This window comes from Gavialis gangeticus, unplaced genomic scaffold (assembly GCF_001723915.1).
Source record: "Gavialis gangeticus isolate Ggan-Ray unplaced genomic scaffold, GavGan_comp1, whole genome shotgun sequence".
NCBI lineage: Eukaryota > Metazoa > Chordata > Crocodylia > Gavialidae > Gavialis > Gavialis gangeticus.
In genome coordinates, this window is record NW_017729000.1 from 80,361 (window position 1) to 95,231 (window position 14,871).

The following is a 14,871-nucleotide window of genomic DNA, read 5'->3' on the forward strand; positions in this document are numbered from 1 at the left end:
GCTTTTTTTTTTTTTTGGGTTGTAAAATTTTAAAAAAAAAAAAAAAAAAAAAGTCTCCTAAGCCCTGCCAGCCATGGATCTTTCCCAAGACTCTTGGCTTCCCTTATTAATTTTCTATACTTAATTTCTAATTTATGGTTTTTATTTCCTTTTTTCCATTTGTTATAGATGTCTGTCTTATTTCTAATTGCTGCTCTCACTACAGCACAGAACAAGAGGCTTAAACAACTCTGTTTAAGCCAGTCCTTTTGTATTAAACATTTTTCCAATGCAGAGAAAAAAAGGAGAGCAACGAGGAACAGACATCTTTTCAGTTCATTAGTCTCTTAGTACCTTTACCCTGGGCTAGTTGCCTAATTACTTGCCATAGCTTCATCCTAAAGCACACGTGCTCACACAAATCTCTTCAACACCCTTTCTACCTGATAGTCTAAAGACTAACTCATACAAGTTAGTTCCTTTGTCATATATACACAAAATCATGATCACCACCCATTCTTGCCACCAATTGGGAAAAATCCTAAACCTCCATAACAGTCTTGCTCAGACAAAATCAGGCCTATTCAGACTAGTAACGACATTTCTTTTAAAGACTTCAAGCCACCAGTCAGCACAGAAATGTTTCCCCCAAGATGGACTGACAGTTACCTGCAGCTTATCTTCATGGTTCGTGTGAGTGTTAGACAAATGTCTGAACTCTTGAGTCAGGCGGAAGCAGTGCTTTACATGTTCTGGAGATACAAAGTCTTCTGCCACTTTAATACAGCTGTACAGATTATGGACCTAAAAAACCCCAAAACATTATAGCAGTGGATGTTAGATACAGCAAAGCTGAATGACCCAATATAGAATTAATACAGAAGAATTCCATGTACTGTAGGTTCCTGCTCACCTAGCTACCAGAGACTGAAGCTACCCAGTTTCACGCAGAACAATTCACAGAATTAGTCTCATGTCAGAAGTGCAAACATTCTACTGAGCGACAGCCAACCTCTCTCCCTATAGATGCAGGACTGCTTGCTACAGAAGATTCTCTGGTATTTGGCTGACCATAGAGTTAGATGACTACAGTGATGGAGCTTCTACCACCTCCACTGGGAGTCTGGTCCAGAGCCTAAGGAAATCTCAATGTCAGGAAGTTTTTCCTAATATTCAGTCTAAGTGTTCATTTTCTTAATTTTCTCCCAGTAATTTAGTTACACACCTGCTCCCGTGATGCCACTACGCTTACTTATTCAGTTGTTTAAATTGTACTCAAGCATCACATTGATAAGAAGGTTACAAACAGATTTCTGTAGCAACTGTTCTCCAAAACCGAAGGGCTCAAGTCAGTGGTCATATTTCAGGGTGCTTTTGGGAGATGAAACAAACTTGGCTGTAATGTTCTTTATCATCTGTGACACTATGCTTACCTGGTGGGGTGCACCTGCAGGAATGAACACTGCATCTCCTAGGAACTGTACTATTGCCCAGCCTTGTACACCATACTCATCATAAAGACGCTTACGCAGGGTCTGGTCCAAGTACCAACTTTGGTCATGAATTGGGTCATGATCTGGGGGATTTTCTTGACCTTGTTCTTCTCCAACCTAATGCAAAAATACAAAACACATCCACAGATAGCAAGGTTCAGTACTTATCCCATCTCACGTAGCATTCTGAACCAACCCTGACATGGACAAATATGATTTTAAGCTGCTACAATGAGAAATACTAGCAGCACAGACTATAAAGGGTTTCCAGGCAATGGCATCTGTACTAATAAATATCCCTTCCATATCTATCCTTGAGATGCTAGCATGGGCTAATCATTTATATTTTCTCCATGCTCAGAAGCTCAGTCTTCTCAAGGACAAAGATAGGCTTTTCTTTGTGGCTACAGGGGACAGGACTAAGAGCAATGGCCTCAAAATGCAGCAAAGGAAGTTTACGTTGCAAGTTAGGAGACATTTTCTGACTATAAGGGTCACCAAGCACTGGAACAAGTTACCTAGAGAAGTTGTGGAATCTCCGGTACTGGAAATTTTCAAAATCAGGTTAAATCAGCACTTGACTGTTATGGTTTAGTCAGGGATGATCCTGCCTTAAGCAGAGGGCTGGCCTAGATGCCCCCATGAGATCCCTTCCAGTCCTCCTTTCCTATGATCCTATGACTAGCCATACACACAATTCCATTCAGTCACATTCGCAGAGTGGTTGTAATTTCTGCAGGTGAATATTTTTGTGGTAAGGAACATCAACTGCACAAGATTCAACCTGAATCCTCCAAGTCCCTATAGATGAACCTTTCTTGGACAACAGTAAGACACAAGCCTTCTTTGTCATCAATATACCTTCCGCAGAAGTTCACGGATCTTCTCAGCATCCTTGGCGGCATAGATATGCCACAGAGCTCCAGGCTTTTCCTTCCCTTCGTGGATTCGCTGCTTTGTTACATCATCAGCATCTCCTTCATCAATTGTTTTCAGCACCTCTGCAAAGAAGATCCCCACAAAAAGCTGAGTACAATCACAGGCCTTTTATATCCAATACATAAACAGAAATTAACATCATAATCTTTGGACTCATACCAGTCACTAACTGACTGGGAAGCAATCTAAAAACTTGGTCATAAAACATTCAAATCCAGCCAATCCTTATTTCTCAAATATTTGAAAAACGGTACAATGGTTTCCTTCCCCTCCCATTCAGTTCTCTTCTTAATTCCCCCCACAAAACTGCCACTGGTTTCACAGAACATTCTGAACTATTAGTGAAAAAGGCACTACTTAAGAACAGATTACTTTCTATACTTGTGAATGTTCACTGAAGATACAGCCTACATTTCCAAGGTGACTTGTTGCATCTAGCCAAAGTTGCAAGACTCTTTAAAGAAACTTGGAAGCCCACATACACATTCCTCTTTCCACGGCGCAGTTTTCATAGGACAGTAAAACATTTCCAAAACATTACCATCATCATGGGACCCTTCGCCAATGGGGATCCCAACATACACCATGACATTAACGGCATCAGACACATCCAAGTGTAAGTTGGTTGTACCAACACGTCTGTCTTCCGCAGTTATCAACCCTAAGAAAAAGGACAGTGTGAAAGACCAACACTGTAAGACAAACAAGATCCAAGTTCCTGTGAAGAGAACAAACAAAGCTCTTTTTGCAAGAACAGGGGCTTCCTAATGCATGTTTACTTTTGGTTTCTCCCATCATCCCTGAAACGGTGTACAAAATCAAAACTACATATTTAGAGACCTGAGCTACAGCTCCCTAGCTTTTTTAAACTGAAAAACATTATGAACACAAAGAAATTTGAAGTAGTACTTTGTGTTCATTACTGTTGCAACATACAGCGATGAAATATTTTTTCCTAATCCCTTCTTTTACTTTGACATGCCTGTAAGCACATTGAGTAAGGTACTGAATATTTGCTTTTTGATGAAAGACATTTAAGGTATTTTTGCCTTTTACTTTTAACAGATGCCAAAATAAAGGGGTTGACCCTTTGGTGACAACACTTTTTAACAGTCAGATACAACACTGAAGTATTAATTTTTACTTCTGGAAGGCAACATATGATGCAGAAGTCCTACAAATTCTGATTTTTAAAAGAAGAAAAAATTTAAACAAAAATGTGCTCATTGTCTGTGCATTCCCCATGCACATAAGATGGTACAAAAAAACTGGAAGCAGACAAAACAAGTTAGCTTTCACTAGTATTCATTGCTTTTTTGTTGCATCATTTCCTACATCTAGTACATTGTCTGACTAAACTACATGCTCTTTGGGGCAAGGACTATGATTTCTTACTGTCTAAAGCCTGTCACATCAGGGTGTTAACTGCACATTTAAGGCAACTGTTGCCTTAACATACAGCTTGCAGAAGTTGGTTCTGCTACCTGCCTAAATTAAAGCACCAAAAACAAAAGACTTGAAACAGCCACATTAATCATAATCCCATTTTCATCCCCCTATTGTATAATACTTGTGACGTCTCTAGTAAAGAAACTGATTTCTCAGAACCTCACAGGGGTTTCACATTTTTAAAGCCAGAAGTCTCACTGGCTTAGCAGGCACAGAATTTCATGCAGCAATTCCTGAATTCTAATTCAGTGACCGGGGTAGATTTAAGCACATATTTTATAAACCAACATCCCCAAAGGAAGCTGGCTCAATTAAAAAAGATTTTACAAAGTTTAGTTTTTAAGCAACATTTCTACAGTTCACCCTTCAATTATAAGAACAGTTTCCTTCCACACACCTGCAGTGGAGACACCATTTGCAGGGTCACCAGCTTAAAATAGTTTTGCAACATTGAGAGAGATCCAAACTGTTTTTTCCTTTAAAGCAACAACTAAGTGAAGTGTTTGAGGCCTCAACCTACTTTAAATAACTGGTTAAAAACAACCAGCATCCACCGCCCCCCCTCCCCCCACCATTTCTATCATGATTCAAGCTGTTATAACTTCAAATTGTTCCATTCTACTTCTGTCCATCAGGTGCAGTGAAAATAACTTCATATTTTAGAAAGATTACATCCACAAAGCATGTGTGCCGATAGTTTTGGATGTTTTGAAAAATAATCATTAAATGCTAATTACTTTTAATCCCTGAAGAAATTGTCATCTGTAAATTTCACAATGCTTCAGGATGCTTATTCAGGGCACATGCTCTGGCACATTTCCCTCCACTGATATCCAATCTGCTGCACACACAATTTATCTTACAAGGCTAAAAATATATACTTAAGTCTAATAATAGGGTGCAATCCGTCTTTCAGTCTGAGGTCACCAAAACTGCTTTAACTCGATCATGGAAAACAGCTAAATATCATTTATATTATAATGTAATATATACTATAATATAACATATATTCATATAAACACACACTAGAGAATATAAAGTACATTATGGTAATAATTTATAGGGAGGTTTTAAGTTTACTGGTGTGTACGTGTACATGCATTCATGGAGGAAAAAGCAGCACGTGGACATCTCTTAGTGTTGATCCAGTAAGATGACTCAACCTCCTCTAGGGTAAGTTCTCAGACTTAGCTAATGCTTTCCTGCCATACAAATTCCAGTTCTGAGGATATACAAAATGAAATAAAGCACAGCCACAAGCTCATCTCCAGCTCTGTTCCTACATACCATAGGCATTGTACATTTTTGGGCCCAGATCAGGACGTACAAAGTAGCTTGGCAGCCTAGAGGCCAGATTTAACCTGCCGTCCCTCTTGGTATACTCCGGGAGAGGAAGATTCTCCATCAAATCCTCAAACCTACACAGGAAGAGAAGAGCCAAGACCCTTTCAGGTCACAGGGAAGGAAGAGCACACAAAGAACAATGCAATGCCAACAGAACGGTCCTGCTTGTAAAGCAGTCAGGATCCCCTGTTAGCACTGTTGCTCCAGATTCCTTACCTTGTAGGCATCATGTCTCTAAAATCCTCCCCTGGAGGCCAGTCCTTTAACTTCAGTACCATTGGCTGTCCATCTTCTGACCTCAGGCGTTCTGCAAGATGAAACACATTTCACTCTGCATGCTGCACCTCTTCCCACCCTCTCGGTCTCATCTCCATAGTAAACTCCTTGTGATGGTGACTTTGTACACTGCCCAGCACAGTGCACTCTGCTCCCTGGTCCACAGTAAAAATGAATTTTACTAGTCAAAACAGGACCCACAGCAGAGTCTAAAGGAGATTCCTGCAAGTTGCCAAATGCCTACAGCACTTCTGTGGGGCTGAAAGGAGGAGCGTTCCAGAACCCACCACCTGACCACTTCTACTGACATCAGAGAATTTTACCATTCATTCCTACAGAAGGCAGTTAAAGCCAATGCCCAATGCTTATGAAAAAATCTCATCCTATATTGTTTTTGCCAACCTGGACTGCTTCTAAAACACGATGAAATCCACTGTGGTCAACACAAGGGACTGGTAATGCACTGCTGAAATCGCAGTCCACAGGGTGGGGGACACGCACACAACCTCCAGAAGACATCCACCATGCACAGCTTCTCATTTACCAAATGTGGTGCAGAGCAGAGCAGGACAGGACATTTAGAAGGCAATGCTCACAACTGATTTTTACTCATACCTAATTTGACTCAGGAATGAAGCCTAGCCCATTTCTTCTCTTCATACGTGATGCTGACTAGTTTGACTAAAACAGGGGTGCTCAGACAGACCTGGCTTACAGAGCTGTGTCATCCAGCCAGCGGGCCTCCCCAAGGTCTGGAAATCTGGCAACAGGGGAGTGATAATTAATGCTGCCACTGCTCTCCTGATTTCAATTTTCTGGACCCTTAGGGAGCTGCATGGGCTAGATTGCACCAGCATACAGCTACAACCAAGGGCTGGCCATGTGCCAACTCCCCTCCACTCATCTGACCCCCGAATCATAGACAATGAGGCCTGGAAGGGACGTCAGGAGGTCACATCTAGTCTAACCCCCTGCTCAAAGCAGGACCAGCCCCAACTACATCATCCCAGCCAAGGCTTTTTCTACTAAGGTCTTAAAACCTCCAAGGATAGAGATTCCATCACCTCTCTGGGTAGCCTGTTCTACCCTCATGAGAAAGTTTTTCCTAATATTGAACCTAAACTTTCCTTGCTGCAACTTGAGCCCATTGCTCCTTGTCCTGTCATCTGCCCCCACTGAGGACAGCCCAGCTCCATCCTCTTTGCAGCCCCCCTGCAGGAAGGTGAGGCTGCTGTTCAATCCCTCTCTCTCTTCTCCAGACTAAATCAGCCCAGTTCCCTCAGCCTCTCCTCACCAGTCATGTCCTCCAGCCCCACAACCATTTTCATTGCTTTCCACAGGGAGTCTCTCCAATGTGTCCACATCCTTTCTGAAAGGGGGAGGGGACAGGCAAAACTGGACACAGGACTCCAGATGTGGCCGCCTCAGTGCCAAATAGAGGGGAAGAATCACTCCCCTCCATCTGCTGGCAATGCTCCTACTAATGCGCCCAATATGCTGTTAGCCTGCTTGGCCATATACTACAGGTGCCTCGAGTAGTCATCTTTGGATCTATAAGACATTGCAAAATCCTGCTCATTTGTCAGACCTCCCCAAGGAAGTATCCAAGAAACTAGCTGACAGCCACTTCAAAACATCTGTCTTTCACTTATATCCTGGACCCAACCTACCAGTCAGAGCTCAGGCCAAGCCATGGCACAGCATGCCTTTAGCACTGACAAATTACCTTTTTTGCCCGTAGGTGAGAGATTTTACATATTTATCCTTCTAGATGTCTTATGATAATACTGACTATGGCCAATTACTATCTTGCCTCAAATGTAAGAGAAACTTAAAAAACCCAACAACAAACAAACCAAAAACAAACCTGGCCCCACTTCCTTATTTATTCAATTTATATGTCACTCAGAGGCAGATCCAGAGGGGTGGAGTGATGCAGCTGCACTCCCCTTTCCAACCACACCATGGAAGCAGCAGCCGGAGATTCTTTTAAAGACTCCAAATCAAGTAAGAACTCCCTACTTCCCCCAGCCTTGCCCCCCATGCTCAGCAGCACATCCCCCTCCCCACTGCCTGCAACCAGGGAGGGACTATACCACTTGTGCTGCGCACATAGCCAGGGCACATGGACCACTCATGCTGCACGTGTGGCAAAGAAAGGGAACAACTCCTTTGCACTGCCTGCACTGAGTGCGTAGCCACTTGGGGGTGGGGGGAGAGCTGGGCTCCTGCATGGCAGAGGGACGCCAGCCCTGCAGACTCGCATGGCATGCAGTCTCCAACTGTCCGGAAGCTGGGCAGCCCTGAGCAAGTCCACCATTCAGTTGCTTGCTTAATCTAATCCTACCCACCTTCAAAGTCTTCCAGGACCCTGGCCCAAGACCTCAGAAAGCATCTTGTTAGAATGAGATGCCATGACCCACTCCACCCCTCTGGTACTCTGAAGCGGTCAGCCTCAAGACCAGGGTGGCAAAACAGCGGATCCGGCCAGCAGCCAGACTCCATTTCCCACCAGCCCCTGCCTGTGCAACTCTCCACAGAGACCAGCTGGGAGCCACGCAGACAGGGTGCACAGCTGGGCAGGGAGCTGCTCCGGGGCCAGGAACTTGAGGCGGGGATGGCACAGAGCCGCAGCAGAGCTTAAATCTGCTCTCTGCACGCCCTTGCACATAAAACCTGCACTCGTTACAAGGGCAGGTGGGCAGTGGATCGCAGCTCTGTCCAGGGCCCAGCCCCCACCAGCCCCCGGGGTCTCCCTAGCCCCGCCTGCCCATCTTGTTCCCGGCTGCAGTGCCATCCCAGCCACGTGTCCTGCCTGTGTGCCTGGCAGTGGGTATGGGGCAGATGGGCAAAGGTGCCTGGGAAGCAGGGATCGGTCTGGTAGTAGCTGCCAGAAGGAGCTGCCACTGCAGGGGCTGATGGGATATGGAGGGCCAGACTTTGCCCACCACTGCTCAAGACTGATCCTTACAAATAGTGCTTTCTTTGCAGCATGACCATGGTTTTGGGAGGTTGTCACCAGGGGATAAAAACATGGAGGTGGCAAGACTTGCAATCACAGCAAAATGTAGAACCAACTTCAACTTTGTCATGAATACAACAAGAGGGGGAGGAGAGAGAAAAGATCAGACTACCAATCTCATGTGGTATAGACCATCTACTTATTTATTTTGAATACTGTTGTAATAAGAGTTCTCTGCTCCAAAGCAGTCTGACTGTACTAAGCTACTTTTGGCCTAGCCTCATTCTTCACAATTTCTCCACCCAGAAGTCACTCTCTAGTGAGCCTTACAAGGAGCAGCTGTGGCTTTACACCTCAAGGGATAGGTACTGGAACACATAACCTGTGGTATCTGTGACAGGGATTATAAGAGGAATGAGATGTGCTGTTCTACCATGAATCTGCACTTACTAGAAATTATTTCAAAGCCATCCCAGAAGTCACGCACTTTCACATCTGAAATTATGGCACAGTTTCTGCAGTTCACCAGATCAACATCCTGGTCTCCAAACTCCAGACTGAAGGCCTCTGGTTTCCACAGCTCTGACTTCAACTTCTTATGGACTCCAGAAACTAGCACGGGCTAACAAAAAGAAAGGCAGGTGGCTCGTTACATTATTAGCCAAATTTCCTACAAATTTAACTACATCTCTCTCATTCTCAGGAGCTGGATTTTCTTGGCCATCACCAAAGAAGCAAGGCATCAGATACCAGCTCCTTTTTGCATAAAAGTACAACCCCATTACATCAAGCAAATTAGCCAAGTCAGAAAATCAAAATTCAGTTCCAAGCCATTTTCAGGTGTCTTTACAAGAAAGTCTAGTACCATATAGCACCATATACACCCCCCCCACCCCGAGATCCACTAGCCATATGTAACTATATCTGGCTGTACTTCTAGATAGACTATATCCACTCCTAGATGAAAGGAATGTCTCTCTAAAATACAGCAAATAGGAATGCCACAAAATTAGCTTCAGTTTATCCCTTCCTTTTTTTTTTTTTTTTTAAACACAGAACTGTACGTTGTCATTGACTATTCAGAGCAGGAATAGAGGAAGCTTTTTTTCATTCTCCAAAATACCTGCTCCAGTGTTACAACCTGGCTATTCATTTTCACTTACCTGGCCCTGCTTCCAACACTCCCTGAAGATCTTCCAGTTGTTTTTGTTGCTGGGATCATGAAGGCAAAGGAGCCTTCCATCACAGAGCCAGGAATGAGAAGTGTGTGGATCCAGAACGTTCAGTCCCATTACCATTTCCTTCACCTCTCTCTGAGTGTCAGCCAAGTTACTTGTTCGCTTTGCAGCATCAGATGTCTTCTTATTTTCCACCACAGAAGCAATGATATGATCTAGGAAGTTGGGCAGACTGGCTTTACCTTTGGCTCCCTAAAGACACAAATATACAGGCCAAGTTCAGTTTTCACAGAAGTTTACATAAGGGCAATATGCATCTGCCCCAACACTCTCTTGTATTTCAACCGTGGTAACTGTTATCACAAGACCTTGTACACAAGTCAGTACACAGTTGGGAGGGGGTACTGACAACAGCATGTCTGCTGCCGCCGCCAGTGGTTTACAGACTTAAGGCTTGGAAAACTTGCTGCATTCTAACGAGATTAATTGCTAAGCCTACAAAAATGAATACCAATGTCACAATATCAGAAGCTGTTCCCTCCTACCACCATCAGTTTTGTTTCCATCAAAAAAATTGTTCATTTCTTCCTGGTTCCCTTAAATGCTTTTTATGCACTAAACAGAATCAGACCAGTTAAGATCTCTTGCTTTTGGTGTTCTGGTTTCTGTTAAAAGGGAGACAGCAATCCTTGAATATATAAGCAGGAGTAGATCACACAGGAATAGGAAGGCAGCATTACCTCTGTATGCAGCATAATAGAGACTGTTACTTAATATTGTGCCCAGTTCTGCTGTCTACAGCTCACAAAGGACACTGAAAATTTGGAAGAGATTCAAGAGAAGAGCTACAAGTGTTTTGAGGCCTTGAAAAACATGCCTTACAGTGAGAGATTTATACTCAAGTGTTAGTTTAAACGACAGAAGATTAAAAGCTGGTTTTGATCAAGGCCTACAAGTGCCTCAACAATAAAACTGCTTCTGGTAAGAAATGGTACTTTCTAGCAGGAATAAAGGTATAGTGAGAGCTTGTGGCTAAGGAACTGATGGTGCTCAAGTTAAGACAGAAGACAGTGCCCTGGTTGCTAAGATGCTATCTGCTCCACTGCAAGTCATTTGGGCGTATTGTTTGATTCACTTGAAAATTCTGGAGGTCAAATGAGTTCAGTGAAACTGAAATGCTGCAGAAGTGGTAAATTTTAATAAAGAAAATCCCAATACAGATAACTTCACCACCTTATGCATGCCTCCTCTTCAAATGCTAGTAATCCAGACTTTTACGAAGTTCTGACCCTAATGTTCGAGTCAGAAAAGCAGCAAAGGATCTTTGTTGATGAATTTGTCACTGATCTTGATAAGGAGCAGCAACAAAAACTGACAAGGTTCTGAGAAAGGAGAAAAAGGATAAAACCTGTGGTTTACTGTGCCATGTTGCTAGGAAGGGTAGGGAATATAAGTGTGAGGACTTTCTTTCCATAGCCACAGAAGAAATTCCTTTTACCTTAAGGCATTTCACAGTTATCTACATTTTAGTTTGTGGATATATGTTCTCAGGGCCATGACATTTTCAGAAGCTCTTAAAAGCTGAGTCACAACTACTGGTTTCGCTTTCCTGTGACAACGAAGCTTCCCTTTGTAGTATGTTTCAATCCTCTTGCCAGTGCCATACAAGCTAAACTATTAAGACTCCATCTGCCCTGGCTCAGAGTTCAAATGTCTTGCTCTACACATCAGAGCAAGGCAGGGTTACTCTAAACCAATGATGACAGATGCCGGCAGGGTAATGAACAGGGGGACTGCTCACATCAGGTACGCCTGGTTCAATGCTCTCCCTCCAAATCATCTACTTCTGCCATTGTCGGAGACAGGATACAGGGCTAGATGGACCACTGGTCTGACCCAGTAAGGTGCTTTTGCTGTTCTTACTAGATCACACTGCATGCCATACCAGTTTAACACCATCCCTTACCAGAATCCGAACACCTTCCATAATTAAGAAAACAGAACAAAAAAACTCGCAGTGATAGCCAAGTCCCTAGTGGAGTCAATGGACCGTGGCACTTCTGAAGGTAACGATTCTATTTAGGGAAGGGCTTTTTGTTATAGATTGCTCATGCTGTTAGTGCTTGCCCACTTCTTAAAGAGGCTTAAGTTATATTTAAACAAGGAATTCTTGTTCCAGAACAAGAGTTTCACGTTTGAAAGTACTCAGTAACAGCCACTGTCTTTTAAATTCACACCCTACCTTAAAAGAGAATCAACTTTAAGCATGGGCAAGCCTTAGGGTTTTTAAGGTAAGGATTCTTGGGGTTCCTCTTTTTACTTCCTTTTCTTTCAAAGCAAGACACGTGTGGTTGTTGCATCATTCTTATGATGGGTATTTTCAAAGGAGAATTTTTCAGCATATCTTTTTTTAAGGACAGCCTTACTTCACATTCACCCAATCTCTGAAAATCTGTTCCACAGCTGGGTCCCCTTAACCAGCAACAGCTTGCAGGCTAATCTTAAGCAGGACTTTCCAAAAAAAATCAGACTGCTCCTCAACTGAGCTTCCATGGCAGCACAGATTACCAAAAAGGAATTTAAGAGTCGGAGTTAATATTATGCCTAACTAATGGCCACTTCCCTCCAAAGGGAGAATTTTTTCATGACAACAAAGGACTAAGCCCCATAAATAACTATTGTGTCAAATTATTTTATAGATTTTTTCACCATCAAATGAATGCCTTTGTTTATACCAAGTGCCCAGAAAAAATGCTGTTAGAATGCAAAGAAAGCTGTTAAATTACTAAGAATTTTACCTCAGAGCATAACCTATCTGCAGGAAGACAATGCTACTTACCATTGAAGCTGCAGAGAAAACTGGAGGAAATGGGATTCCTGTGTCTAATGGAACCTGAGGCAGTTTTCCTGGTCCAGAATGTAGCAAATCTCTGAGACTCGAACCTTCGGTTTTGTTGCTAGATGCAACTGGGCCCAACAGGAGGCTGTTAAACAGCTTTGGAGTTAATGGGGAAACCTTTGCACTGGAATTGAAGGAATCCAATCCGAAGGGCGAGTGGGATTCTTTACTGAGCACTGACCGCAGTGATCCTGCTTCTGTAAGCAAAAATTAGAATTGGGTGAGATGAAGGACCACAACGAGGAAAGGTCTGAGACAAGTGTCCAATATAACACAGTTACTATCCTGTAACATTTACCTAAATGTTACAACTCAAGAATAGTATTACACTCTGTTGAGGTCCCTTCGGACCCTAGCATCTATGAATGTACGCATACACGATGAAACGCTCTTATACACTGTCCTACACATTTATACATTGTACATTTCAGGGAGGTGTTACCAACAGGCTGTTATCATTGTGGGATAAGGCCTTGAGAAGTACAAAAGATAATTTTGACTTAAACACATTTGATTTACAAGGAACTGCAACCTTATTTGAAACAAACTCCCCAACTGACCCACTCACCTTCCAAGTTAGTTCCGAATCCTTCACCATGAAAGCTTTTAAGATTACTGTCTGCAGATTTTACACACAGTAGGGACTATTACTGGGAATGTGACCTTTAGAACTAGCAAAACATTTGTGAGCAACAAGAAGGAACAAGACTGTTTGGGAAATGTTAACAAAATCTTTCTATCACTCATAGTGATGAAAAAAGGTTGCATGCTACAACACCTTCACTCTACCTAAGTACAGTCTTTATGGGGGCCACCTTGAATCGCCTTTATTGCAGGTGTGTCCTGAAAAACACATATTTCTGAAGTGATGTTGTGTATTCCGAGTTTTTTTTTTTTCTAAAACCTGCCTTGAACATTTAAGTGACTAGAAATTCCACTCTTCATTTCCCATGCAGGACACTAACATCAATTTTAGCAGTTTCCATAAGCTACTTAACCGATACCAGAAATAAATGTTAAATTAGACTTGACATCACGTACCAGTGCAACAAAGCCTTCCAAAAAAGATACAGCTAACAGCAGACTAAGATGGTATAAATGTGATTAGGAATTATATGCTCTCCCTTTGGTCACCTCCATGCAAGTTATTTCGAGATACTTTCCACATCTTTTAAACCTACTAAAGAAAATGGATCCAAAGAGGGATGTGAAGAGGAAGGACCACGCCCTTTTCCATTTAACAAGCTGGGACTCTCACCAAGGTAATACTGCAACTCTTTTCTGCAAAAGGCTATGGGATAGATCTTTTACTTACCTTTTGTTTCTTCTTTTGCTTTCTGGGTTGCTAAATCAGCAAGCCAGTGCAAGGCAGATGAGGGGGTCGTTTCTGGACACAATGCCCTGTTAGTCTTTGTTTCGCTGGTGTTACTGGTTGGTGGCATCTCTGATTTTGCAGACTCTTCAGTTCTACCATCTGCAGCCTCAGGTTTAAGACCAGTATCCATCTCCAGCTGTCCTGTCCCTGTTGCTGCGTTGGAGAAGGTGCTCTCATTTCCAGAGGCAGACACAGTAGGGTTTACACTGGGAAGCTAAAGAAAACATGCACATTTAGATGCTGACTTTAAAAAAGCAAACTGCTCCCCCTAAACTGAAACAAATGAAAATTTAACCAGCTGATAACAGCAGAACAAGGCAATACAGTCTAGTGTCATCAAGGTAGAATGTGAAGCCAGAGGAAGGCCAGAAGTGCAACAAATCTACTCCAACTTTCACCTAGGAGGAGGGAGTGCTAATGTTGGAGTGGGTCTGCTGCACCTGAATCATTCTCAGCTTGCTCAGTCATAACATTTAGAATGCATCAGCAGCTGCCCTTCTGAAACATTCCCCTTTTGAAAGGGGCTCCAAGTCACCATATGTCCACACCCTAAGAAACACTGACAGGATAATTTGGTTATTCATAACTGATGTCCAACATGCCTTGCCAAGTTATTGCTACGTAGTGATCTCAAAGCCAAGGAGTACCACAGTAAATCATGTATGTGAAAAATGTCATTGATCAGGCTTAAACTTAGTCATTACTTAATTGATTCAAAGTCTCCTTGTTCTTGTGTGAGGAGGTAGAGAGAACAGTCACTGTAGACCAGGCACCATTCTATTTATTTGTATTATGTGTGTACTCTTCATCTCCTTTCTAAACTAAACAGTCCTCATCTTTTCAATCTCCCTTAATACAAGAGTTTTAAGCAGGCACAAATCATTCCTCCTTCTTTTGAGATCTACCCCCAATTCAGCAATATCTTTATGAGATAAGGTGACTTCAACGAGCTAAGGAGGATAGTTGGAGAAGCGCTG

At 42.8% G+C, this 14,871-nt stretch overlaps 1 protein-coding gene across 1 annotated transcript in view; it reads right to left on the reverse strand.

Moving 5' to 3' along the window:
- Positions 1–14,871, reverse strand: part of KDM3B (lysine demethylase 3B) — a gene marked incomplete at its 5' end in the record, with an annotated part of 63,953 nt that overhangs the window by 3,494 nt on the left and 45,588 nt on the right. The window contains 10 exons of the mRNA XM_019505931.1: positions 649–783; positions 1,413–1,589; positions 2,334–2,473; positions 2,953–3,072; positions 5,148–5,278; positions 5,421–5,511; positions 8,893–9,064; positions 9,606–9,872; positions 12,460–12,716; positions 13,835–14,108. Coding sequence (XP_019361476.1) covers positions 649–783; positions 1,413–1,589; positions 2,334–2,473; positions 2,953–3,072; positions 5,148–5,278; positions 5,421–5,511; positions 8,893–9,064; positions 9,606–9,872; positions 12,460–12,716; positions 13,835–14,108 — 1,764 coding nt within the window. The remainder of the gene's footprint in view (positions 1–648; positions 784–1,412; positions 1,590–2,333; positions 2,474–2,952; positions 3,073–5,147; positions 5,279–5,420; positions 5,512–8,892; positions 9,065–9,605; positions 9,873–12,459; positions 12,717–13,834; positions 14,109–14,871) is intronic.